General features: G+C 38.3%; 3 protein-coding genes across 6 annotated transcripts; all 3 read right to left on the bottom strand.

The window, feature by feature from the left end:
* Positions 1-2,883: 2,883 nt before the first annotated feature.
* LOC107618702 (GCIP-interacting family protein) lies at positions 2,884-5,465 on the bottom strand. The gene is made up of 6 exons (XM_016320836.3): positions 5,238-5,465; positions 4,771-4,931; positions 4,133-4,338; positions 3,803-4,043; positions 3,423-3,559; positions 2,884-3,333 (listed from the first exon to the last, which is right to left on the bottom strand). Exons 2-6 carry the CDS (start codon positions 4,892-4,894, stop codon positions 3,106-3,108), a joined length of 936 nt encoding a protein of 311 aa, XP_016176322.1. The 5' UTR covers positions 4,895-4,931; positions 5,238-5,465; the 3' UTR covers positions 2,884-3,105.
* Positions 5,466-6,924: 1,459 nt separating this feature from the next.
* LOC107618464 (phospholipase-like protein (PEARLI 4) family protein) lies at positions 6,925-9,934 on the bottom strand. 4 transcript variants are annotated; one of them, XM_016320550.3, is made up of 5 exons: positions 9,593-9,897; positions 9,203-9,400; positions 8,898-9,044; positions 8,084-8,298; positions 6,925-7,978 (listed from the first exon to the last, which is right to left on the bottom strand). In XM_016320550.3, exons 2-5 carry the CDS (start codon positions 9,330-9,332, stop codon positions 7,184-7,186), a joined length of 1,287 nt encoding a protein of 428 aa, XP_016176036.1. In that variant the 5' UTR covers positions 9,333-9,400; positions 9,593-9,897; the 3' UTR covers positions 6,925-7,183. The 4 variants fall into 4 exon arrangements, with proteins under 4 accessions (XP_016176036.1, XP_016176035.1, XP_016176038.1 ...); XM_016320549.3 differs by lacking the exon at positions 9,593-9,897 and adding an exon at positions 9,498-9,583; XM_016320552.3 differs by lacking the exon at positions 8,898-9,044 and having other exon boundaries at positions 9,593-9,934.
* Positions 9,935-24,379: 14,445 nt separating this feature from the next.
* On the bottom strand, positions 24,380-24,922 carry LOC107616199 (uncharacterized). The gene is made up of 2 exons (XM_016318189.1): positions 24,746-24,922; positions 24,380-24,697 (listed from the first exon to the last, which is right to left on the bottom strand). Exons 1-2 carry the CDS (start codon positions 24,920-24,922, stop codon positions 24,380-24,382), a joined length of 495 nt encoding a protein of 164 aa, XP_016173675.1.
* Positions 24,923-25,141: the final 219 nt, after the last annotated feature.

The raw sequence follows: 25,141 nt of genomic DNA, 5'->3' as shown, positions 1-25,141 counted from the left end.
TTCCAAACTCAACAGAGTTAATTGACGGTTTCATGTAGTTGGCTTACATTTTAATTAGTAAGTTTATAAACTGATTAAGATGTAAGGTAGACAATTAGTTGGTTTAAATATGTCTTTTAAAAATTTAGTTAATGTGAAAGGAACTGAGTTTAGTATATGTTATTTTATTTTACTAGAGTGTGGTTAGATGAAGCAGTAGTTATTGGGCTACGATACGCTTTACAGATTGGATCAAGCTGAGCACATTGCTGGCAAACTTGATCGAGTGATACACTTTTATCACTCTTGTTTATTATATTGTAATAAACAGTGAATTTGTTATTTTATGTGTTGACCCTCCTTTTTTTTTTAATATTTTTCCGTTTGCTAGGCACCTCGGATCTTGCACACTAGACGGAATTTGATGAGACGCTCACCTGAGCAAATTAGGTCATATCTCACGCGAGTCGGGTTTGAGCATGTGGCGTCTATGGTGGAGTTCGAGCACGATTGGCCATTGTCGTCGGCGTTGATATAGAGGTAGAGACCTGAGTTCCACACATTTCATCTACCATGCAGGGAGATGACTATCACCTTGCAGGACGTGGCCTACCAGCTGAGACTCAGAATCGATGGACAAGTACATCTGCATAGCGAATAACCAACGAGGAAGCTCGTTGTATGACTCCTCCCAATCGCCATATATTCTAGCAATGACTCTCTGCTTTACAAGCCAAACTTTTCTGTAGGATGTCTTGTAACCAAAGTGATTCTCCACACCTCCTTGTTGAACCCTGGTGCTGATTGCTTTGACCATTGTAAAGATGTGTTGAGCAATCACCTTTAAATCCAACCTACGATGGTCTTGCCCCATTGATGTTTGCATGCAAATATGAGGACCAGTGTATCTCCTAAGCTCCTATTTTTCTTGCTTTCGTCGATATGATATGAGTATGCTCCAAGAACAACCGGATCCGAACTGGATACACTGTATATTATATCTCAATTGGTCACTCTCTACTATTTTATACTCTGCATCTCTCCTAATGTTGTACCTCTTAACTGCCAACATGACTTCTTCCTTGTTCTGAAATTGTTGTCCAACTTCGAACTCATTGCTTGGATTTCTTCGGGGCCTCCCTGGGTAAACGACCAATCCAAAGTCATATCATCAAGATTCAACCTGGAGAAGTGATCCGGCCGGTCATATGGTCGAGAAATGGCAGGCTGTGTCAAAGCAATTTATGTGTCACCGTAGTAGTGCATCTCTTCTTCATTGTCACCATCATCAGGAATTTCTGTTGGTTCATCATCAGCATCGTCTCCGTCATCAGGGCTAACTTCATACTGATCCATCATCAAATCTCTGATAGTAGAATCCTCATGACTTTCAACATTATCTTCCATCATGTCAGCATTACCAACTTCAACGTTAGACCCCTCTTGACTACCTTCAGGTGGCATATTTAGATCGACCATCGTCCTTCTAATATTTCGCCTAACAGCTCCACTTAACGGACTATCGTCGACAATATCTGCAGATGATCCTCGTCCACCCAACTCAATGAGAAACACGAATAATTCCAACAGATGAACATTTGTCCATCGGTTGTGCCACGACCTTATAAGACGTACGTCCTCGTCATCACGTAACCGATACCTAATTCCAAACAACAGAAACATTTCTCAAAATTGTGGTCTAATAAGCATACTAACAACAGAGTCAAGCCAACTGTGACATACCTTTTATAAAACAAATTGTCATCTACTTCGTTCAGATATCTGTAGTAATTTTTTTTTTACTCTTTTCGTCCGTTGCTGCCCGAATGCAATATCAGATTCTTCAACGCTGTTAAACTGTTGACTTCCGGTGTCATATACGTAATTATCGGTTGCCCAGACCTAAAAACAATAGAACTTTCTTCTTCATACACTATTTCACCATCATAATGAATGGATAATAATGGATTCATTGACATTGTAGAAAAAAAATGCCAAAAATAAGAATGAAAGTAGAGAATAAAATTGTGGTTCGAGCTCTATTCTCCAACAGGGATGCTTATATTTTGTCGAACTTAACCTGAAGTTCGCCGGAAGTGCAGCGAACTCTATATAAATTGTAAAGTTCGCTGGGGTGCAACGAACTTGCCTTAAATGTAAAAAAAATCGCATTTAGAAAATTAAAGTTCAAAAATTGTTTTCCAGAAAATAATTATTTTATTTATTTAAAAAAATCCTGTTTTTGCGTGGTTAGTTTCAATATTTTCCAATTATCTCAACATTGAAAGTTTCTTTGATTTTGCATTGGAGTCATTGTACAATATAGCAAAAACAACAATGGGATGGACACAAGACCGAATTCGCAAGGAATTTTATCCTGACGATGCTTTAGGAGAATACTAAGATGGGTGGCTCCATGCATCATGGGTGAAAAAGTGACAAACAATCTTTAAGGATCCAATTGTTCATATTTCAATAATGGTTTGAATAAATTATTATTATTACTTTTATATTAATGAGGAGTTTGGACAAGTTTCAATTTCCCTATATTTGTGGGTATTCGTACAAGTTTAAACTTTTCATTTGGTAGCCCGAGTATTTTCTTGTCGAGCAGTAAAAAAGCATCTGGAACCTTTTGTTGCCAGATAATTGATAGCCCATGTGAGATTCATGCATTTTATTAGTTTTTTGTGTTCCAATTGGCTTATGGAGAAAATGCTTTTGCTTCCTTCGTTTTTTGGAAAAGATGTGGCTTGCTTCGGCACTAACAAGGTTTTAAGCCGTAACAACGGTTTGACATTTGTGAATGATTTCATGAATGTGGTTGGGAATGATTATTAGATAAACATTTGCACCCGGCCTCCCACGACAGCAAAACCAATAATTGTTCATTAGGGGAAAGGATTAGAGGAAGGCACCAAGATATACATATACGCAAGACATTTTAGGATCCAGAACGATCTTACAATTGCGTAAGAAAGTGGAAGACAAAGGCCAAAACCATAATTTGGAAAGCTATATTTGACTTCACATTGATCCACATGTGAATCGCAAAACACTAGTCCACAATATTACAAGATCAAAGATCAGTTCCAGAAAACGCATATGACAACATAGGCAGGTACCTTAGTCAGGCAATGCGGTTCCTCGTTCAAGATTATTTTTAATCTCCAGTGTGTATTTACCAAAGGCTCGTTCAATCTTCTTGTTAAAGTGCTCATTACGATCATTGATCGAGTCAATATCTTTCTCTTCATGAAACCGTCTTCTCCTACTAAACGACTTGCGCTTCTCTTCCCTATCCTTTAGCTCCTGTACCATCTTGTCGATCTTGTCCTCTGAGATTTTTGGTGCCTACAATGTAAGGAGAGACTTGTCAGGAGATACACAACACACACAAGATCCTGAAAACGAAAATATGCTAATATTTGTTCGTAGTATACCTTTCCATACTGGAGACTTGAGGCTTCACGGTAGAACTCCGGATCAGCTTCTTTCATTCTATTGTATTCTTCTAAATCCACATCAATTTTCTTGGTCCGCTTTTTGTATGCATTGTATAGCGTCTTCTGATTAAAAACTGAACAAAAACAGCATATTAGCTTCAATTGATAGAAAGAAAAAAAAAGGGAAGAACAAAGGAAAGAGAGAAGTATAATACACACAAAAACATAACAAAGGAAATAAGCTACACTACAGCAGTGTACCAGTTTTTGAAAATTCCATTTCGCTTTAGCGACTTTTTGATAACACTGACTTGACGATAGCCGAAAATAAATATAATAAAAGGGAGTAAAAAATCTTGGATAAGTATTCAGCATACCATCCCAACCAAAAGGAGCAGGATCTTTCTCCCATTTCTTGTATTTCCCTTCTGCACTCTCTTGGGTGTCAAGCATATATGCCTTTGTCATATCCAATCCATTTGCATCGAGGAGTTTTCCAATCTTTTTCTTCCTATCCTCAAGCCACTTCTGTTTAGAAACACCCCTAGATTCGGTTGGAGCTTCCATCCTCTTTTTTTCAGCAGCTATTTCGATTTGATTTCGCTTTTTAGCTTCTTGCTGCCAGGGAAATAAAACAAGCCTAAGACTTCTTGAAAGGTTCGAAAAGAAACCAAGTCTTGAAACAAAAAAAATTCTGATTACATTACCATCTTGGCTCTCAACTCCATCCACTTTTTCTGTCTCCCCGAGAGATTTGCAAAGCCCCCATCCATCGTTTCCTCTGGAGCAGGCATGTCAGGTTCACTATCAGAATTTTCAAGAGCGGGCCTTTCATCATGTGTTTCCTCATCCGGATATAACTCTTCCTGGACAGCTTGCTTACCACGACTTCCACCGCTAGCTTGTGCAACTTCTGATAGACAAAGGAAACAAACGGTAAACACAGACAGACAAACTACACCAATCTATTCATTTGAAAAAGTAGAAAAAAAGTTTAATATAACTAAAGAAAACTTCTTTGCTCTTTGACTTATAAGTTTAAAATTGAAATGAAACATTGTTCAGCATGATAGGCTTATCTACTTAAGCTTCCTTTCTTTTACTGGTGGGATATGATCAAACACAATTATGGTCACCACACCTAGAAACATAATTTTTCCGGTGGAGATTAACAGTGACCTTAATGATTAACCGTGGTTATTATTCAAGAACACAAACAAAGCTAGAACTAAACAATAACAAGAAGGTAAGATTCAATTGCTTGAGAAAGTTAAAAAGCATGAATCATTGAAGCAAATCGTCAAATGAAATAAACAGAATAGACACTGATTGAAAAGAAACAAACCAGCTTCCTTTTGTTGCATCCTGATTTTTGCTTCGGCTATGATTCTAAAGCAGTAATCACTACATTCATGATAAGGATTGCTAGCATTCCGACAATCGGGATGAACTGCTCGTTCCTCAGACATCTTCTGCAGAATATTCTTAATCCCTCAAAACCTGTTCCTGCATCAATTAAAGCAAACAAACAAACAAATATCTTATTGAAGTTTCCGGCATGTAAAAAAAAATTATCATTCCACAAGAAATAGCACCAAACCCTAAACCCTAAACAAATCGCGCCTTCAGAACTTAGATGGAATTGAGAACAGAATTATTGCAGCTGACATAAATCGAAAATCAAGAGGATTAAAGAAATTGCTGAAAAAGTTGGGGAAATCGATTTTTCTGCGAAATAAAAGATTTAGAGAAGCTAAGCGAATCGATGGGAAAAACGTAACTGGAGAAGAGGAAGAGGTGAAAGAGACGAACCTGGTGGCAGTAGCGATCTGACAGTAGGGCTTCGCAACAAGCACGAAGCGAATTGGAATCGGATTTGGATTTCAGTATTTAGTATTCAACAAATTGAAGCTCCAATCTCACAGCTAACGCCAAACGGTATCTAATTTGATATTTTCCCCCTTTTTTTTCTTTCTTACTTTTTAGGGTTTGTGGTATGAAGTATGAAAATATGATTATGCTACGGTAATGTGATATTTTATAAATTATTGATAAAATTGAAAAAAAAAATGTGACTTATATATATATATATATATATATATATATATATATATATATATATATATATATATATATATATATATATATATATATAACTATGCTACGATGACTTTTATGATATTTTTTATTAAAATTAAAACATAAAAAAACGACTTAATTTTAATAATATTTATATAATTATTGTAATCACTGTAATATAATTATATTAAAATTTATTATATATATATATACTTTTATTTTTAATTTATTTAAATTAATTTAGTAGTTAATTCGATAATCCTTACTGATACTGTATTTCGTGCAAAAAAAATCTTTTGGTGTTAAATAAGTTTTTTTATATAAAATATTGATTTTTAGTTTTGTGCTAACTTAGCAGATTAAATAATACCGTCATCTCTGAGAGAAGATTAAGGACCTGTTTGGATAAATTTTTGAAAAAAGATTTTTTTTGAGTTATTTTTTAAAAAAAAGATTTATAAAAAAATAAAAGTAATTTTATATTTGGATATCTCATACAAAAACATCTTTTTATTTATAATTATGTTTGGATATAACAATATAAAATTATTTTTTTATTTATTTATTATATGAAAAATATTTTTTTTTAAGAGAAAAAAATCTTTTAAAAAAATATGTAAATTACAACTTCTCAAAAAGAAATTTTTTTTTATTTTTCTAGTATTTTTACTTTTACTACTAGAAATTTGTCAAACACGCTAAAAAAAAAAGATATTTTTATTAAAGAAATTTTTTTTATCAAAATAATAACGCCTAAATAAACACTTAATTTCATTGGATAAAAAATTTATTTTAAAAATATCTTTTAAAGTAAACTCGTCTAAATGTGTTTCAGAATTTATCATTCTTTAATGAAACAAGTCATAAGATTCTATTTTGTGATGAAATAGAAAATAAAGTTCGTTCTTGTAAAATATCTTTTAAAATGAACTCATCCGGATGAGCTTAGAACAAAGTTTATATTGTAAAACAAATCATTTTGCTTTATTTTACAATATAAACTTCTTTTCTTTTTCTTTTTTGTGTAAAGTTTATCTTAAAATTTAGTTTAATTTTTTTATATATAATGTAAAATATCAAGTAATTTTACACTACCAAGACTGAAAGATTAAACACCAAACATCAACGATCTTTACTATCACATCTTACATCCATCCACACTAGTTGAAAACCTATTCAAGGATTTATTATATATATTACTGTCATAATTGAATACAAGCCCTTATTGGCTAATTCACACACTTAAGTCCGGAATAATTAAAATTTGGATACCCGTGTCATGGTTTAAAATTAAAATTGACACAAATTCAACTTCAAAATATTACAGACCATCATCAATCAAAGAGCACAGAAAGCAGGGAATAACCCCTTCGCTCCCAACAAACAAAATTCCCTGATGATTGCCATGCCATCAACCCAATTTTGTTGGGATGTAAGGACTGGGAATTATTAGATATATAAACAATAAATAAATAATTGAAAGTACAATTGTGAGGGTGCATGTGTAAAGTGTGTTAATATGCATTATATGCATTCATTGTTCTTCATACTACTTAATACTATCTTGGCTAGAAAATGTAACCTCCAAGCTAGTTTATTCAGTAACATATCCTACCCTGTTAACCATCAACTCAATACTAAATGTGCACTTCAAAGACCAAATTTCTTAGTTCTTGCATTTACAATAGTTGATCTAGCAAGGATTTGATATCCAAATTATCAACCTTGGACTTGATAGATGACATGTTCTTGTCCAGATCAGAAGACTTCAGCTCAAGCTCACTCAAACGCCCTCTCATCTCTTCAACTCTTGTTTTAAGATCAGTTACCTCTTGCTCTTTCTGAGCCAAAGTTGCCATTTCTGACTCCAACTCTTTCCTCAGCAATTCCACTTCGTGATTCGATTTGGCCTTCTCTGCCTCCACTGCGCGATGCTCGTTGATGTGTTCAATGTTATCAGCAATTTCATTGAGTATGCTACGCAACCAGGCAACGCGAAGTTGGGCAGATTCTACATCCTTGAGAATAGCCATCAATTCTTTGACTTTGGACTTTGTTAATTGCATAATTGATGCAGATTGCAACTCTTGGACAAGAAAACACACACACTCAATGTAATATGATCTCATCACAACTGATTCCAAGTGGCAGGTTTCTCCAATGTCTCCATACTTCTCAAAGATGGAAAGCAGGATGGGAGCAAAGCTCTCTTTGACATGGTACTTCCCAACTGGAACACGGGACTCAGATACCACAGACTCGGTGTCATCTCCATCACTATCTTCATTACCATTGTGTGTAGCAGAAAAAGCAAAGTCCATGGCAGCAGCTGAGGCAGTAAGACCCCCGGTATCATCAACAGAGGTGACTGGAACAACTTTGTTTGAACCATTTTTGTCCACTTCTTTCTTTGTCTGTCTTGGGTCGGCAAATTCCTCAGCATCATCCTTCGGTTGGACTTTGTGATTAACAGGCTGACAAAAGAAAAAAAATGGAAGAGACAAGTAAAATAAGCCAAACTTTTTTTAAAAAAAAATAAAGTATTGTTTGTTGAAATATGTAAGGAAATAAGGAATTACCATGATATCTGCGACGTGTATTTCTCCGGAAGCTGGTACTATCTCACTGTTTTTTGTTTCCATCTTTTTCCTTCCAGAGTCAGAATAGCTTGATAGGGGTGATGAAGCATCAGAGAGATAAATAGCCCCAATTTTCGAGGGTGGAACACTGTCAAGAACAGGAAGTTCTGGTTTTGATCCATGCTTCTTCCTGCCAAAGCTTAAGGAATTGGCAACTGAAATTTTAAAGTATTCTGGTCAGGCATATACTCATAGTGTGAAATTTATCTAGCCATATCAATAATCTACATCATCACCACATTTTCTACCGAGCCAAACAAATTAAATAAGCAGAAACGATAAGGCTTAACACTTTCATTAACCAATTTATATGCATGGACAAACATGCAAGACAAATATACAGGACATGTATCATTGCATCTATGAGATGGACGGCAGAATGATTTGTCAAATAATATAAATCCATTACCATGAAATGGTCAAACAAAATTAAATCAGTATGCAAGACAGTCTATACCATTTGTACACAAGCAATTGAATCAAATGATTCTAGATATCATTGTCAATCTTTAACTAAAAAGTTGAATTCCTGCGACACTTTTGCAGTTACCGGAAACATTACTCAGGTTCCCCCTTGAGATGAATCTTATTCTTCAAATCAAATCGTGTGAGAAAGACTTTGCAATAGTAAAATTCTTAGAGGGTGAAGAAATTCACTTACTGTATAACTGGTTAAATATTATTGGGACTAAAATCGTGAAATTTGATACTAAATGGTAGGTTACTTATTATAAGCTTAAATCAGAGTGGGAACCTGAATCAGCTCCTGCCACTCTTCTTTTGTTGCAATTTTCATCACACACATGGTAAGGATTAGATGCTTTAGGACAACCAGATTGAGAGCGTTTTTCTTCATTCATCTTTTTTCCAAGCTCACCATCAGTAACACTTCTTCGATAATCTTTTAAGGAAAAAAACAGAGAAATAAGATGCATGTGTTCAAAGATTGGAACTAAGCACTCCTAGACTAAAAACAAACACAAAACAAAACAACAAAACAAAACAGCAATAAAAGTTTGAGTGAGTAAAAAGATCAAACAGAAGGCGTGCATAACTAACCAAATCCCTTTCTGTTCTTGTGAGGCTTGTAGTTAGGGTCCTTGCTCTTGTGAACACAAGCTTCAGTGCATTCATGGTAGGGATTAGAAGCATACACACAATTTTGCATCACTCTTCCGTTCTGGGCCATTTCCGCTTTCAATTTCACAGTGTCTCTTCCTGCCTCAACTTTGTTACCACCAACCAACCAAGGTGTAACTGTTTCATCCAAAATAAACAAACTCAGATTAAACAACTAATCATATATTATATCATGATCATTCTAATAAGAAGATTTAGAGAGAGCAACACATACAGCAGGAAGAGACACCCATGAAAACAAAGAAAAGAAAAGAAAATAATGAAAAATAAAAAGCAATGATGAAAGAAAAAGAAAAAAGAAACACCAACCTAGAGAAAAGTCAAAGAAAATGTTAAAAGCAAAGAAGGATGAACACAGAAGTAGGTGCAGCAACCCACAAATTCCAAATCACAACAGTCCCACGATGTTAATTGTTTTTGTTTTCAAGAAAGCAATTTAATTTAAGGAAGCGTTTGTTTCTTGACCACAAGAGTTAATAAGTGTGTGTGTGTGGCATCACCAGAATTCTCATAACATGTTTCTAGGAACTGTATGACCATGGAAAAAGTGAAAATTAAAAACGAGGACCGAACTCAACAATCAATGTGAATGGATCTTTTGAAATTTTGTGTACAAAGTTTAATTGCGAGTATTATTAAGAAATTAAAGATAGTCAAAGTTCTAGAAAGTCACGCGCTACAAGTACAAAATTTGCAGCTGCATTTGTGCCGAAAATGCTGACGTCATTGATGAAGCTAATAAGTTAATCAGTTTGGATTTTGGAAGAATTTCATTTCAAATGTATCTTAAATATCGGTGTTTCGGTCACTTTAATCGTTCATTTTAGTTATAAAAGATTTATATAATATATATTAATTAAAATCGTTTTTTTTTTTTTTACTAAAGATATGAAATTCGAATCTGTAACCTCTTAATTGAGTATGGAGAGACTATGTCATTTGAGCTATTATTCAATGGTAATTCAAATCATTAAAATTATTGAAATATTGATGTTTTATATATAGGTTTAATTACTCTGCTGGTCTTATAGTTTCGCAAAATTTTCAATTAGGTTCTTATACTTTTTTTTTCTTTTAATTGAATCCTTACACCAAAATTTTTTTTAATTGGGTTCCTACACTTTTTTTTTCCTTTTATTTAGGTCCCTGTACCAATTCTTTTTTTTTAGTTGGGTCCCTATAAAATTAAGCCAATTACTATTAAGAGGGACTTAATTGAAAAAAAAAATTAGTGCAAGGACCCAATTTAAAAAAAAAAATATAGAGACCTAATTGAAAATTTCACGAAACTATAAGAATCAACAAAATAATTAAACCTTATATATATTTAAAGTTTTTTCAATAAATTTAATTTTGATATAGCTTTACACAATATTAGATTAAAGTTGCGTTTGATTTTGAGAATAGATAAGATAAAATATTTAAAACGAGATACAAAAATTAAAAATATAAAAAATAATATTTTTGTATTTTATTTAATAATAAAATAAAATAAATTATGAAAATGTAATTTAATTTATTTTTTATTTAAAAAATTTGAAAAAAATATAATAATAAAAATATAATTATAAAAAATTAATAAAAATAATAAAATAATAAAAATAAAATATATTTTTTGTTATTATCTCAGAATAAACACAAAATATATTAATTCGATATTTTTAAATATAATATTTTTGTTTATATTTTATTTGATAAATATAATTTTATATTTTTATATTTATAATTTAATGTCTCGTGTTTTCGTAATCATTTATGCCGTTAATATTTAAAATAATTATTTTTATTAATATATTATTATATAATTAGATGTATGTATAAATTTATTTTATATTAATTGTGACAAATAGACACCAAAAAAAATTGTGACAAACTATCTCTTGCCGTTACTTAGCTGCAAGTTATTGACGGGGGTTCTTCTTTATTCTTTTTTTAACATCTTTTTAATATTATTCAATGTCGATTGATCTAGATGAGTCAATATAATACAATGATACACGTCAGAAAAATAATTTTAAAAAGGATTATGTACTTTAAATAATACTCGTATTAGTATGTAGTTTAGTACGGTACAGCGATGCAACTTGTTTTTTTGCAATACTCTATTCTCTCGAATCTAATTCCATCCAGATAAACTGTTAATCTATCATGGGTAAAATAAATTAAACAACTCAATATATTTTTTAATTAGTAAGAATCTACCGATGTATGTGTGATTGACTGATTGGTAAACAAAGTATATTTTTTACTAGAAGATAGATTTTTTTATTTTTTTAAAAATTAAAAAAAATAAAATATGATCTGCACTATTCTCGTTTTACTAATACTAATCTGATTAAATTCGTCTAAGATAATAAATTGATAAAATAATAAAATAATATTTTAATTACTTAAATTAAAATAGAAAAAGGCTCACAAATAATAAAATTTAAAAAAATAATAAAATAATATATTTTTTCTTTTTTAATGTTATGCTAAATGCTGTTAAATATTTAATTAAGACTCAAGGAATATCACTAAAAAGGTTCTGAATTATTATGTTCAATAAAAAAGTTTCGATATTAATGAATGAAGTAAAATAAAATAACCATTGCTAAAAATAAACTTTATACAACTTTTACTTGGTTGAATAATAAATGGTTGAATTAGGAATGGATGGATAAAGGACCAAAATATGGGAAGGTGTTTGTTGAGTTACGAGATCCTGGATAGGTGTTTTCTGTATTAATATTGAAATAACTAATTTTATATCTATATCCACAAATCCACAAACAAACAAACATTTATGACTTTATGTTCTTTATAAGAAAGAAAGATTCCCTTTTGAGGTATTACAGTTTTTTTTTTTCTTCTAAATAAGCGTAGTAAAAGTACTTGTTAAGTTGTTAGGAAGAATTTACGTATATATTAAAAATTAATAACTAAAATTAATTATTATATATATATATATATTATTTTATATATTTTTATGTATTTAATATATTAAAAATAAATATAATTTGCTTTTAAATAAATTTTAATAAAAAAGTTCCTTCATAACATTCTTACAATATACTTCTAAGATATATAGTAATAAAATCTTTATCAAAATTGTTTGTATTATTACCAGTAGTATATAGTACTAATATACGTATCTATAATTTATTAAATATGCTTAAGAATAATAAAAATATAATTAATTAAGATAATAAATAGTTTATAATTCAATAAGAAATTTTGAATGTAAATACTGAAAATAATAAAAATTAACTTTTTAATAAATTAATATAATAAAAAATAATTATCCAAATCAGTTTTTGAAGATTTGAAAGGTGGATATAAAATTTTAAAAGCCGATATTTTAGTCTTAAGAAAAATTAATGCATATATTAATTTTTAATTTTTTTTCATCAGCCAAATCAGTCATTAGTCCAATTTTTAGCTTGACTCACAGAAAGTATTGAGTTGGCATGTTAACTTGGCGTGGCTATTAATTATCCACATATACAAAGAGGACAAAACACTTTTTGAATAGTAGTGAACACACGTTGTCGTTTTGGTGTAGAATGTAAATCCGAAAAAAATACATCTTCAATTTCATCATTGATCGTAGCGCTTGGAGCCGAGTCTCATAGCGCCTGACCTCCCGTTCCCGCATTGTACTTCTGCTCGATCTCCTTGTACTCGAACTGTCTGTAAATAGGTGACAAAAAAAGGCCTCTTTTTTCAGCTTTAAAACTTGATGTTTATGCTAATTTTATTTTTTTTTTAAATATGGCATTGGTTGAGTATCTATTTGTTGAATTGATTTTTGTATTGTTTTGATATAATGGTTTATTTAGGGTTTACAATATGGATATTTATGTACAGGAATTTTGTTAATTGGTGAATTGACATATAAATTAATTTTGCTTATGATGAATTTGGTTTATTCTTGATTGTTGATTGTTGTTGCTGTGATAATACTGTTTTATTAGGATTTTGTTTCTTTTTTTTTTAAATGTAGTAATGGGGATTTGGATTTTACCATAGACATATATCACTGCAATGTGCCTAATTCTCCTTCGTGTATTCTGTTTTTCGGATAAATGGTGAAATTTGAGTGTGAAAAAACTGAATCAAGAGTTTAGGATTTTTATTTTTTGTTCTTTTGTGGTAATTCCCCTGCTGGTGCTACCCCGTTACTGCTGGTAATGCCATTGTTATTTTTGGGGAAGATGCTACTCTTGTCACCACTATGATTCATCAACCTGATTTTTCTGTTGCTATTGGTGATTACTCTCAAAATGATGAAGATGCCAAGAATCCTCCTGTGAATTAATGTCACAAATTTTATATGGATTATTGCAATTAAATGATGTGGATTAGGATTGTAGTTGTGGTTAAAATGGTTGTATGCCTCAATAAGATAAAAAAGATATTTTGTTATTTTTGAATTGTTCGCGTTGTCAGCTCTGGGATCTAACTTAAATGCCATTGTTAACTTCATTGAGGTAAGATTATTCATTGTTTTTTATCATAATGATTTCAATACATCCATGGTTGATTGAAATGCTAAATATTGAGATTATATGTTATATAGCTGTTGCATGTAAAATCTGTGAATAGAAATGTGTTAAATATAATTATGCATTTCTTATTTTTAGTGATGGGTATATGAAGGTGTATATGGAAGTGCCCGAAGAACCCCAAAAAGATGAATGGATCTCACAAAGATTATTTTACTCCGACTTCTTTTGTTTCGAAAGCAGAATACCATGCTTTGATTGAAGTTTTTGGTGAAAATGACTATCTTGTCGGGACACCTGATGAACTCAAGTCTGCTCTTTCATAATCTTTCTCGACTTGAAAATTGGCCATTATCAATGTTATTGTTAATCTTATACTAGTTCAGAGTGTGGGAGGCTGCAGCACAAGAACTGATTTCTATATTATCTGTATTGCACTGAAAACTACGTTTTCTATGGTTTTTGTTTTTAGATTTCAAATTTCAATAATACAAATTACATAGTCTTGTGATTTTCTATGGTGTACCATGATATGATAAAGACACAAACTATATTTCATAAATTCACACAAATGTAAAATATTACATGATCATAATGAATACTTGAATAATGGAAATTGAATTTTACATATACTGATTACTACTATTTTTATCCCTTCCTTTTTGTTGTATGTTCTTAAGATAAGGTATTTTGAAAGTAAAAAAAAAAAAGAAGGTACTTTTGGTACAATTTGTATATAAATAAGCAAAAGAATGAGAGTGGCAAAATAAAAAGGACTATAGAAATATCTTTCATGTCGTAAAATTATTAAATAGGAATTATAGGAATATCTTTCATTGAATATTTATAGTTTCACCGAATTTTCAATTAGGTCCCTATATTTTTTTTCTTTTCAATTGGGTCCCTAAGGGTATACAAGTAATTTCACAATTCACTAACATTTTTTTAACGTTTAACGTTAACAGGGACTTAATTAAAAAAATTAATGTACAGGGACCCAATTGAAAAGAAAAAAAAAGTATAGGGACCTGTACGGTTAGTCGGTTATCGGACGGCTTGGGGTTGCTTGTCGGGTGTGAAGGTGGGTCCCAGCCTTGGCCTGGATCCTGGGGCTGAGAAGCGTGGGCGGCCGACTTTCCGGATTCTTCGTGAGTAGAGGGGGGTACCACCTGTAATGACACTCCGACGCTCAAGTCAGTAGGTGTGCAGGTGGTAAGGAGGAAAAGTTATGATGACGTACCTTGGGGGAGGGGTAGGACCCTCCCCTTATATATCTTGTCAATAGGGCGGGCCCCACGAGGGAAGGCCTCCTTCCAGAAAGCTTCATTTCCCACAGCTGTCACGCAACTGGCAGTAAGGACGCGTGTCCGAGTCGTAGACCGAGCGGGTTATACACGTCGACCCGACTGTGCAGATCGGTTTGCCCGTGGGCCGGGGCGGCAATTTCACTCAGCTGGGCTGGGCCATAACAGTGCCCCCAACATGTCAGCTGCGGCCGTGAGTGCCGTTGATGGCGTGTTCTTTTTCTCCTTCGCGAAGGCGTCGTTTCGTCGGCCCTCGTGATGAGGACGCGCCTTCTACGCGCGTGTAGTCTGTTCGCTGCTGGGGTGCGCCCTTCGTCGCCTCGTTTCTCGCGCCGATTATTTCATGCTCTTAATGGCAATTCATAACCCCGCGAGAAAAGGCTATTATACCCCTGTCCTTCACGCTTCTCAGCATTGGTTTCCCTTGCAGTTTTCATTCGGTTTCACTTTAGTTGTACTGCCACTACATCTTCTTTGCTTTTTCCTCTTTCTTTCAAAAAACCTCCACCGCAAACCCTTGTTTCATCCAGATTCTTATCAATTCTTCGATCCTCTTTAATTATCATCCTTATCCTGGTAAGTTTCCTATTTTTTCCTTGGTATTGACGTGGTGTTGTTTATCTTCTTTGTTTATCTTCCTGGTTTTACATGTGTGTTTGCACTGTTGATGTGTACTGCTCGATATGAACTGCTTGCGTTTTAGCATTAGGTAGAGACTGTAGGGGGGTTACCATTCTAGGATTTTGCTTTCCTGGCCTCATTTTGATAATTATAGTTACTGGATAGGTAGATTCTAGTTTCTGGTAGCGATTTTGCAGTTTTCTGGTAGTATTACTGACCTCCCTACCTTCTAGACTGATTTTGAGTGGTGCCCCCACTGTAGGTATGGCTCAGCGTCCTGCCATAAGGGTCATGAAGCTGGCTGCATACGACCGATATGCATGGGTGACCTCAGATGTGAAGGAGACCCCAAACCAAATGTCCCTGGAAGAACTTGACGAGTTCCGTCAGGCCGACTACCTTTGTGGAGGGACCGATGAGGAGTCTAATTACGCGGCTTTCGTTCCTGCCGACAACGAACGAATATATGAATTAAACTTACACTCTCCCCAGGTTCCCGATTGGATGTGGTTGTACAAGGCCATGTTCACTCACCTGGGAGTTCGCCTTCCCTTCTCCCTTTTTTAGATGGCGCTACTTAATCGTTGTGACGTGGTGCCATCCCAACTGCATCCGAACAGCTGGGCTTCCATTTGCTGTTTCGAGATGGTGTGCGAGCATCTGGAGTTGCCGGTCTCCGTCGAAGTGTTTCTTTTTCTCTTTACTTTAACAAATCCTTCCAAAGAGGGGAGGGCTAAAAAGGGCTACATGTCCTTTCGGGCGGCCCAAGGTCGGCGGATCTTCGGTATATTCGAAGATTCGTATCATGATTTTAAGGACAAGTATTTCAACGTCCGTCCCGCGGAAGGTCGGCATTCCTTCTGGCTGACATTAGAAGGGGAACGCCGCATACCAACTTATTGGAGTCTCGGTGCGGGGGCTAACGCCTTTACCAAAATAACGTATAAGGTATTATCCCCAGAAAATAAGAGGGTTGGCGACGTATTGTTGGCTATTTTTGGGAAGAACCTTGTTAACCCCCCATATTCTCATGGGGGATCGGGACATGGCTAGGAATTATATATGTGAGTAGCCGTCTAGTGATTTTTGTGTTTATTCTTGTCTCTTATTTTTCTGCCGATCTGACGACCAACAGGTTTTCGTATTTTGTTGTAGTGTCAATGTCTACCAAGGTAACAGGACTTGATGCTTTGTTCAACACTTTTCTGGCTGATGGCAGCGACGACGACTCTGCTACCCCCGCCCAAGAGGTCCCGGCGGATGACGTTATTGAGCCCGAGGTCCAGTCCCAGCCTGCCTAGGGAGAAGGGGTCGGCACCAATGCTTCTTTGGGTCCTCAGCCGGAGGTAAGGGTTGGTTCAGAGAATCCGAGTTCTAAGGAAGAGGGTGATAACCCAAAGAAAAGGAAACCGTCTGCTAGCCTTAAAGTTGAGATGCTTGATGATAACCAAAAGAAGAAGAGGCCGTCTTCCAGTCCGGAGGGGGTTCTCACCGTTATGGAGAAGAACTTTGATGCTGGGAATTTTATCGATTCCCAGTTGCTTCCTGGCATGGAGGACTTCTTCTACGGTGGAGACCTTGCTTCGCAAGTGAGGTGGATGTACCGCACTTTACTCCGAGGGGCCACCATAGCGAGGAAGGCGGAATCCGCCCTGGTGAGAGCGCGTTCTTTGGAAACGAAGCTTGAATCTTTTGTCAAGGCCAATACCAAGTACAGAGATGAAGTGAAGTTGCTTCGGGAGCAACTAGCCTCTGCCGAAGAGAGGGCCAAGTCAGCCGAAGAGAAGGCTAGGAGAAAGTGAAGACCTCTGATGCTGTCGTGGTCCGCCTTACTGAGCAGGAGCTTACGTTGGAGGGCCAACTTAACTCTTCTCAAGGTCGGGTGCCCACACTGGAGAAGGAGCATGATGAGGCGCTTTCCTTGGTCAAGACGGCTCAGGCTGAGACTGCTGAATTTAAGAAGTATAAAGAGACCGTGAAGCAGGGCAAGAATGCCATCCTGATGACCGAGGAAACTCTCAAAGCTCAAGTAAAGCTGCTGTCTCCCGACTTCGACACCTCGGCTGTTGACATTTTCAATACTATCAAGGATGGCAAGATCGTCGACATGCCGAAGAAGTGACTCGTCCTTGTAACTTGTGTGCTTTTGTAACTTGTAATGTTTACAATCTTTTTGAACTGTTCGAATTTGTTTGCCGCCTAATCGGCATGTGACAAACTGCTTTTTTCCAGCCTTGTCGGCGCTTACTTTTCTTTTTGTTCTTTATCGTTTTGTTGGCATTAACTATTTGTTCATGAACATTTTACCGTTTAGTTGGTAATTAGCGAAGCCAGGTCATGGCTTTTATCGTTTCAATAGCCGCATATTTTGGCGTTCGTTAATTTCGTGGTGCCCGAGGTGATCAGTCCCAGGTTACCGTATCGACTTGAGACCATTTACTCGTCGTGGTGGCTTAATTAATAACAATGGATGCAAAAAAAGGGAGGAGATGACAAGTAGTTTATAAATGGTAATAGTAAATGGCTCAAACGTAAAGTGGCTCAAACGTAAAATGATAGCAAATATATGACAAGGATAAATAATCCATCATAAAATGTTCTTACTAAGCCGGTGGATTTGTTCTAGGAATAGAATCTTCTCAGATTGTCCGTGTTCCACGTTCTCGGGACTTCCTTGCCGTCTAACCGCTCCAGCTTGTAGGTGGCATTGCCGATCACCTCTTTCACCCTGTAAGGGCCTTCCCAGTTTGCCGTCAGCTTTCCTTCCCCCGGTGTCGGGAGCCCGATATCATTGCATCTTAGGACCAAGTCGTTCCGTTCGAACTCTCTCTTGAGCACCTTGGCATTGTAGCGCAGGGCCATTCTTTGCTTTAGCGCCGTTTCTGATAAATGAGCCATCTCCCTGGCTTCATTCACCAAGTCCTTTTCCACGGCCTCTTCGACTCCTCTTAAGAGTAGTCGCGGGCTCAGCTCATCGATTTCCACGGGTATTATTGCATCTACCCCATAGGTGAGCCGAAAAGGAGTTTTCCCGGTAGCTGACTGTTGAGTTGTGCGGTAGGACCAGAGAACCGAGGCTAGTTTGTCTGCCCACGCTCCCTTCTTCTGGTCAAGTCATTTTTTGAGGCCCTGCAAGATGACCTTGTTCGCGGCTTCAACTTGTCCGTTGGTTTGGGGATGCTCAACTGACGAGACCTTTTGCTTTATGCCCAAATCGGCAAGGAATTCTCCAAATTTTTTATCAGCGAACTGTGTCCCGTTATTGGAGATGACGGCTTCCGGGATACCAAATCTTGCTATTACCTGCCTCCACATGAACTTCTGACAATTTGCCGAGGATATGCTAGCCAACGGCTCGGCCTCTATCCACTTTGTATAATAATCAATGGCCACTATCAGGTACTTGACCTGTCCTGGCCCGACCGAGAAGGGTCCCAAAAGATCGATTCCCCATTGTGAGAACGGTTCCCCATTGTGAGAACGGTCGGAAAGCCGTCAGTAGGCTGAGTTTAGTTGCTGGTGCTTTGTGGAAGTTGGAATTCTCCTGGCATCTTTTGCACCTTCTAACGAATTCCTTAGAATCCGCCATCATTGAGGGCCAGTAGTAGCTGGCTCTGATGAGCTTTCTGGCTAGGGCCTTTCCTCCGATGTGGTGACCGCAACATCCTTTGTGGACTTCCTTGAGGACGTAGTCTGTTTGGTCGGGACGCAGGCATTTCAGCAGTGGTTGGCTAAGCCCTTTCTTAAACAGCTGGCCCTGTATGATCGCATATTTAGCCGCTTCTCGCCTTATTATCTTAGCCACCTTCTCGTCGCTGGGGAGTTCAGCCTTTTCTAGGAAGTCGATGATCAGGTTCATCTAGGAGGGATCTGCCTAGGTCAGATGTAAAGCTACCGCTGGTTCTTTTATCAAACCCTGAATGAGAGACCAGTTTTCCGTCCCTGGTTTTGTGCTCGCCAGTTTTGATAGGAGGTCTGCCCATGTGTTCCTTTCTCTCGGAACGTGCTGGGTCGTGACCTCCTCAAATTGCTTACTCAACTCTCTGACTTTCTCCAGATATTTCTATAACAGTGAGTCTTTCGCTTGGTAGGTCCCATTGATCTGAGAAGTGACGACCTGCGAGTCACTACATATCTCCAGTCGGGTAGCTCTGACCTCTCCTGCTAGAGCTAGGCTGCCCAGCAGGGCCTCGTATTCTGCCTGATTGTTTGACACCGGGAACTCGAATTTGACTGACTACTCGTATACAACTCCAGTTGGATTTTCTAAGATGATTCCTGCACCTCCGAACGTTTGGTTGGATGCTCCGTCCACATGGAGCTTCCATTGTGTGTTTGGTGTCCCGGCCGGATCCCCTGTCACCTCTACCAGGAAGTCAGCCATGGCCTGAGCTTTGATCGCGTGTCTGGGTTCATACTGTAAGTCATATTGGGAGAGTTCCACAGCTCAGGTCATCATTCTACCCGCCAGATCAGGTTTCTGGAGTACTTGTCGGATTGCCTGATCCGTCCTGACGATCACTTGGTGTCCTTGAAAGTACTGCCGCAACCTTCGCGACGAGGTCAGGAGCGCATATGCCACCTTCTCCAGCTTGCTATACCTTAGCTCCACTCCTTGTAGTGCTTTACTCACAAAATATATTGGTTGTTGGGTCTTCCTCTCTTCTCGCACCAAGACCGCCGCCAAGGCTTCGTCGGTTACTGCCAAGTACAAGTACAACACTTCTCCATTTTTAGGCCTCGCGAGGACGGGCGGCGCTGAGATTATCTCTTTGAACTGTTTGAAAGCCTCCTCACATGCCGGGGTCCACTCGAATGCGATCCCCTTCTTCATCAGGTTAAAGAAAGGCAGAGCCTTGGCTGCCAACGCACCGAGGAAACGGGATAGTGCGGTGAGTCTGCCCGCCAACCTTTGGACATCTTTCACGCTTCCCAGGCTCTTCATCTGTAGGATTGCTTCACACTTTTTCGGGTTTGCTTCCACCCTCCCCCCTTTTGGGTTATCATGAACCCCAAGAATTTTCCAGCTTCGACGGCGAAGGCACACTTTAGTGGGTTGAGCCTCATTCTGTGCCGATGAAGAGAGGTAAAGACGTTTTCCAGGTCACCTATGAGGCCGTCGGCTCTGGCGGTCTTGACCAAGATATCGTCTACATATACCTTTACCGTCTTGCCGATGAGGTCTCTGAAGACCTTGTTCATCAGCCTCTGGTATGTGGCCCCTGCATTCTTCAGTCCAAACGGCATTACTTTGTAGCAATATGTTCCTCCTGGCGTTATGAATGCTGTTTTCTCTTTATCTGGCTGGTGCATCGGTATCTGATTGTACCTAGAATAGGCATCCATGAAACTCAGATACCGGTAACCCACCGCCGCGTCAACAAGAGCATCGATGTTGGGTAGGGGGAAGGAGTCCTTGGGACATGCTTTGTTAAGGTTGGAGTAATCCACGCACATTCTCTATTTCCCACTGGGGTTTTTAACCAAGACCACGTTCGACAGCCAAGTCGCGTAGTTGAGTTCTCGAATGAAGCTCGCTTCTAGTAGACTGCCCTTTCTTGGGACATTTTTCTCCTTCTTTGGTCCACTGGCTTTGCCTCCGGTCTCACGGCTGGATGGTGCGACATGAATTGGGGGTCTATACCCGGCATGTTGGCCAGGGTCCAGGCAAACAAGTCACCGTTGGCTCTGATAATCTCTATCAGGGTTCTTTCAAGTCATGGGGTAGGTTTCTGTTTACAAAGGTAAACTTCTCATCTGAGTCGCCAACCTTGAACTTTTCAAGGTCCCCCTCTGATTCCGGCCTGTTGGCCAGGGTCCAGGCAAACAAGTCACCGTTGGCTCTGATAATCTCTATCAGGGTTCTTTCAAGTCATGGGGTAGGTTTCTGTTTACAAAGGTAAACTTCTCATCTGAGTCGCCAACCTTGAACTTTTCAAGGTCCCCCTCTGATTCCGGCCTGGGTTTGTCATCGACTCTGGCGTCCAGGTCAGCAAGAAAAACACCGGATGCTTCTTTAGACTTCTTTCTCAGGGAGAGGCTGGCGTTGTCGCATGCGACCGCCGTCTCCAGGTCTCCCCTGATGGTCCCCACTGATCCATCATCAGCAACAAACTTCATTAGCAATAGCTTGGTGCAAATCACCGCCCCAAACTCATTGATGGTATTCCTCCCTAGGATGAGGTTGTAGGCCGTGGAGTTCCTTAAGACAACGAAGTCCGTCATTAGCGACCTCTTCCCCCTGCCTCCGCCAATAGAGACCGGGAGGGAAACTACACCATCTGGCTTGATGAAGTTATCGCCTAGGCCTACTACGCCGTGTTGGTGGCCTTTCAAGTCGGTATCCCGTAGACCCAGAGCGTCAAATACATTACGGAACATGATATTGGAGTCAGCCCCTGTGTCCACCAGGATCCGCTTTACTAGGCCGGTGCCCACCCTGGCCGTGATCACCATCGGCGTGTTCTCTGCAACCTCGTCAAACCATTGATCTTCAGGGCCGAATGATATCGAGGGTACTCTCCGGGGGGTCGGCGTGGGGCCAGAGGACATAGCTAAGACCTTGGCGTCCTTCTTGCTAGCCGATTTCGATCTGGGAGGGATGTCTCTTCCGATCACCACATTTACCACAGTGAGACTGTTGAGTTAAGAAATTAACTAAATTAATTAGTGATGACAAACATTATTTTTGGGCAAAATAAATAATTAGTGTTGATTAATTATATTTACTTATTACTAGTTGTTTATTGTTGCAGGCCAAAATTCCATAGCCCAAATGGAATGAAAAGCAATCAGCAAAGTTGTTGGGCTGAAAGCAAAAAAAAAAATCAGAAGCCCAAAAGAAACAAAGCCAAAGAAATCAAATCGGGCCATGCTTACCAATACTCGATCCAAGCCCGATCTGGTTTCAGAAATGCAAATCCCTCTCTTTCAAAGTGCAACGTTCATCTCTCTATGACCAAGTCAAATCAGCTTCAGAAAAGTAAGAAAGAGAAAGAGAGAAAGAGCTTCTTCACCAAGACAGTCACTAAAGAAGCAAGAAAGAGAAACTAAGCTTGAAAGGCAGAAGTCATCTCAACAAATCCAAACCAAATCAAGCTTAGGTTATAGGTAAATCTTTTCCTCATACATGCAACTTGGTTACATCTCTTCTTCCCAACTCTCTGCTCTATCCGAAATGGGATACAAGGGAAAGAGGATTTCTGTTCTTCCCTGTTGTGTATCTACGGTCTTAAATAAGACTTGGGGACCAAGTTGGTTTTCAAGGGCTCATATCAAGTTGACCTTTGGAAGATTTCTATGGTTGATGTTTCATGGATTTCGGTCAAGATGAGGAAGTCAGAAGGAAAGTTTCCTCTCTAAGGATTAAGGTGAAAAAGTAATTCTGTGAGTTGGTGAAGCTCAAGGCTCAAGGTGTTGACCTTGGAGAAGAACCAAGCAACATGCAAGGAGATAAAAGAAGCTTGCGGCTCATTCAGAAGGCAAGGAGAGAAAACCAGAGTGTGAGAACAGTGTTCTGTTAAGAAGTTCCTCTACTTGGATAATGCTTTCTTTCAAAGAAGCATTCGGCCAATACTGAAGAACTGCATCTGAAGTTTGCGAATCTGGTTTTGCACATAGCAAAGAGGCTGATGACGAAGTCAATCTCCTTCATGTTTTACAGATTGTAATGTACTTTTCTATGTTTATCTTTCTGTAATTTCTTGTGAGAAAAGGCATTGTGAGAAAGCTCAAGTAAAAGCCATGAGTGGAAAAAGGCTGAGTGATACACTTGAGAGAAAAGGCTAGAGTTATTTTCAGATTTCTTTAGGTGTGTTTATGTCTTGTATCTTGTACTTGTGAGGTATCCCTTTCTTAGTTGGGTTAGCACTAAGAGTGAATAGTTATGTATTAGCATAGCCAATGTCAAGTTAGGTTAGAACTTGAGTGTGAAAGGATTGGGTCAATCCTGTGAAATTGGTGTATGTAATACTGTTAACTATAGTGAAATTCTTCCATAGTTGTGGAGGAGACTGGACGTAGGTTGCATAGCACAAGGCAACCGAACCAGGATACATGCCGGTGTTAGCTTTTCTCTTCTCTGCTGTGTTCTGTTTTTTGATATTCATGAGACAAAAATAAATTGTCTCATAAATTTCCGCTGCTGAGTACAAACAGAATCAGAATTAAGAGTTTGTTTAAAAAGGATAATAACAGCAACTTAAAAGGAAGGCATAGATTCAACCCCCCTTCTCTAAGCCTACCACAACCTTCAGAGACCACGCTCACTGTCCTCCTCGGGCTCCTATCTCTACCTTACGACGCGGCTCTTGTCCTCGGTTGATCGGTCACGGTCCCTCCTCCACGGTTCCCTTATAAGGTAGGAGAACTCAGCCAACTTTCCTTCTCAGATGGCTTGCTCCAGCGGCCATAGCCCTTGTGGTAATCATAATAGAGGTTTTTGTTTCCTCCCGTCCTGTCCTTGAGTTGTCGGGGCTTCGACAAGATGCCCTTGTCGGTGATGTACTGATAGACTTCAACGATTGGATCCGATAGGGGGTGTAGTTGGTGAACTTTCCAACGCGGGAAAGGGGCTTGAAAGTTTTAGCTGACGCTCCGTCTCTGAAGTGTTCCTTAGATCTTTCCCCGCCGCCGAACGAGCGGGCGTTAGGGTATGCGGGCTGCCGTTTATTGGCTGCCACGACCTAGATTACTTCTTCATCATTGATATATTCCCTGGCCACGTTCTGAATTTCCTGCATTGTCCAGACGGGCTTGGTGGTAAGGTGTTTTCTGAAATCCTCATTTAGTAGTCCGTTGGTTAAGCACAAGCTGGCCACCGAATCGGTTAGGCCGTCAATCTCCAGGCACTCATCATTGAATCTATCCAGGTACTTCCTGGTCAGCTCGCCGGTTCGTTGAGTCACTCCTAACAGATTAATCGGGTGTTTCGCTTTAGCGATATGCGTGGTGAACTGGGCCAAGAAGGCGCGACTGATGTCGGCAAACGTGGTTATGGAGCCCTAGGGGAGGGCATTAAACCAACAAATTGCTGGCCCAGCTAAGGTTACCGGGAAAGCCCGGTACCTTACTTCATCCCCTACCCCTTCCAGGTTCATCCTGGCCTCGAATGCCGTTAGATGCTCTTGGGGATCTTGAGTACCATCGTACCTCATATGTGTCGGCTTATCAAAGTGCTTCGGCAGCCGTACTCCGAGGATCGAGTGGTGGAAAGGGGTGGCCCCCATGACCACCAGTTGTCAGGTTCTTCTCGGTCTTTCCCTACTGTGTTCTCTTTAAGGTCGGCTTCTTCTTTCCCTTTCTCTGTAGTGTTCTTGTTGTGGTCGGCTCCTTCTTCTTCGCTCTCTATCGCCTTCCCAGTCTTCCTCCTCGGTATCTCTTGTCGGTGATCGGGTGTAGACCAGAGGATCTCGTCGTTTCCTTAACGCCTCTCTGCTTTTCTGGCT

The sequence above is a fragment of the Arachis ipaensis genome, chromosome B9 (assembly GCF_059453495.1).
Source record: "Arachis ipaensis isolate K30076 ecotype BB chromosome B9, ASM5945349v1, whole genome shotgun sequence".
In the NCBI taxonomy this organism is placed as follows: Eukaryota; Viridiplantae; Streptophyta; class Magnoliopsida; order Fabales; family Fabaceae; genus Arachis; species Arachis ipaensis.
This window is presented reverse-complemented; position numbering and strand designations above follow the sequence as displayed.

What these genes read in the sequence shown, in the direction of transcription:
- LOC107616199 (XM_016318189.1), bottom strand. Translation starts at nt 24,922, where the DNA reads ATGGGGGCCACCCCTTTCCACCACTCGATCCTCGGAGTACGGCTGCCG. An exon ending in TAAGGTACCGGGCTTTCCCG is followed by an intron (nt 24,698 to 24,745) that starts GTAACCTTAGCT and finishes GCCCTCCCCTAG; the next exon opens with GGCTCCATAACCACGTTTGC.
- LOC107618702 (XM_016320836.3), bottom strand. Translation starts at nt 4,894, where the DNA reads ATGTCTGAGGAACGAGCAGTTCATCCCGATTGTCGGAATGCTAGCAAT. An exon ending in GATGCAACAAAAGGAAGCTG is followed by an intron (nt 4,339 to 4,770) that starts GTTTGTTTCTTT and finishes TTTGTCTATCAG; the next exon opens with AAGTTGCACAAGCTAGCGGT. An exon ending in TGGAGTTGAGAGCCAAGATG is followed by an intron (nt 4,044 to 4,132) that starts GTAATGTAATCA and finishes TTTCCCTGGCAG; the next exon opens with CAAGAAGCTAAAAAGCGAAA.
- LOC107618464 (XM_016320549.3), bottom strand. An exon ending in CAAGAACAGAAAGGGATTTG is followed by an intron (nt 9,045 to 9,202) that starts GTTAGTTATGCA and finishes TTTCCTTAAAAG; the next exon opens with ATTATCGAAGAAGTGTTACT. An exon ending in AGTGGCAGGAGCTGATTCAG is followed by an intron (nt 8,299 to 8,897) that starts GTTCCCACTCTG and finishes TTAAAATTTCAG; the next exon opens with TTGCCAATTCCTTAAGCTTT.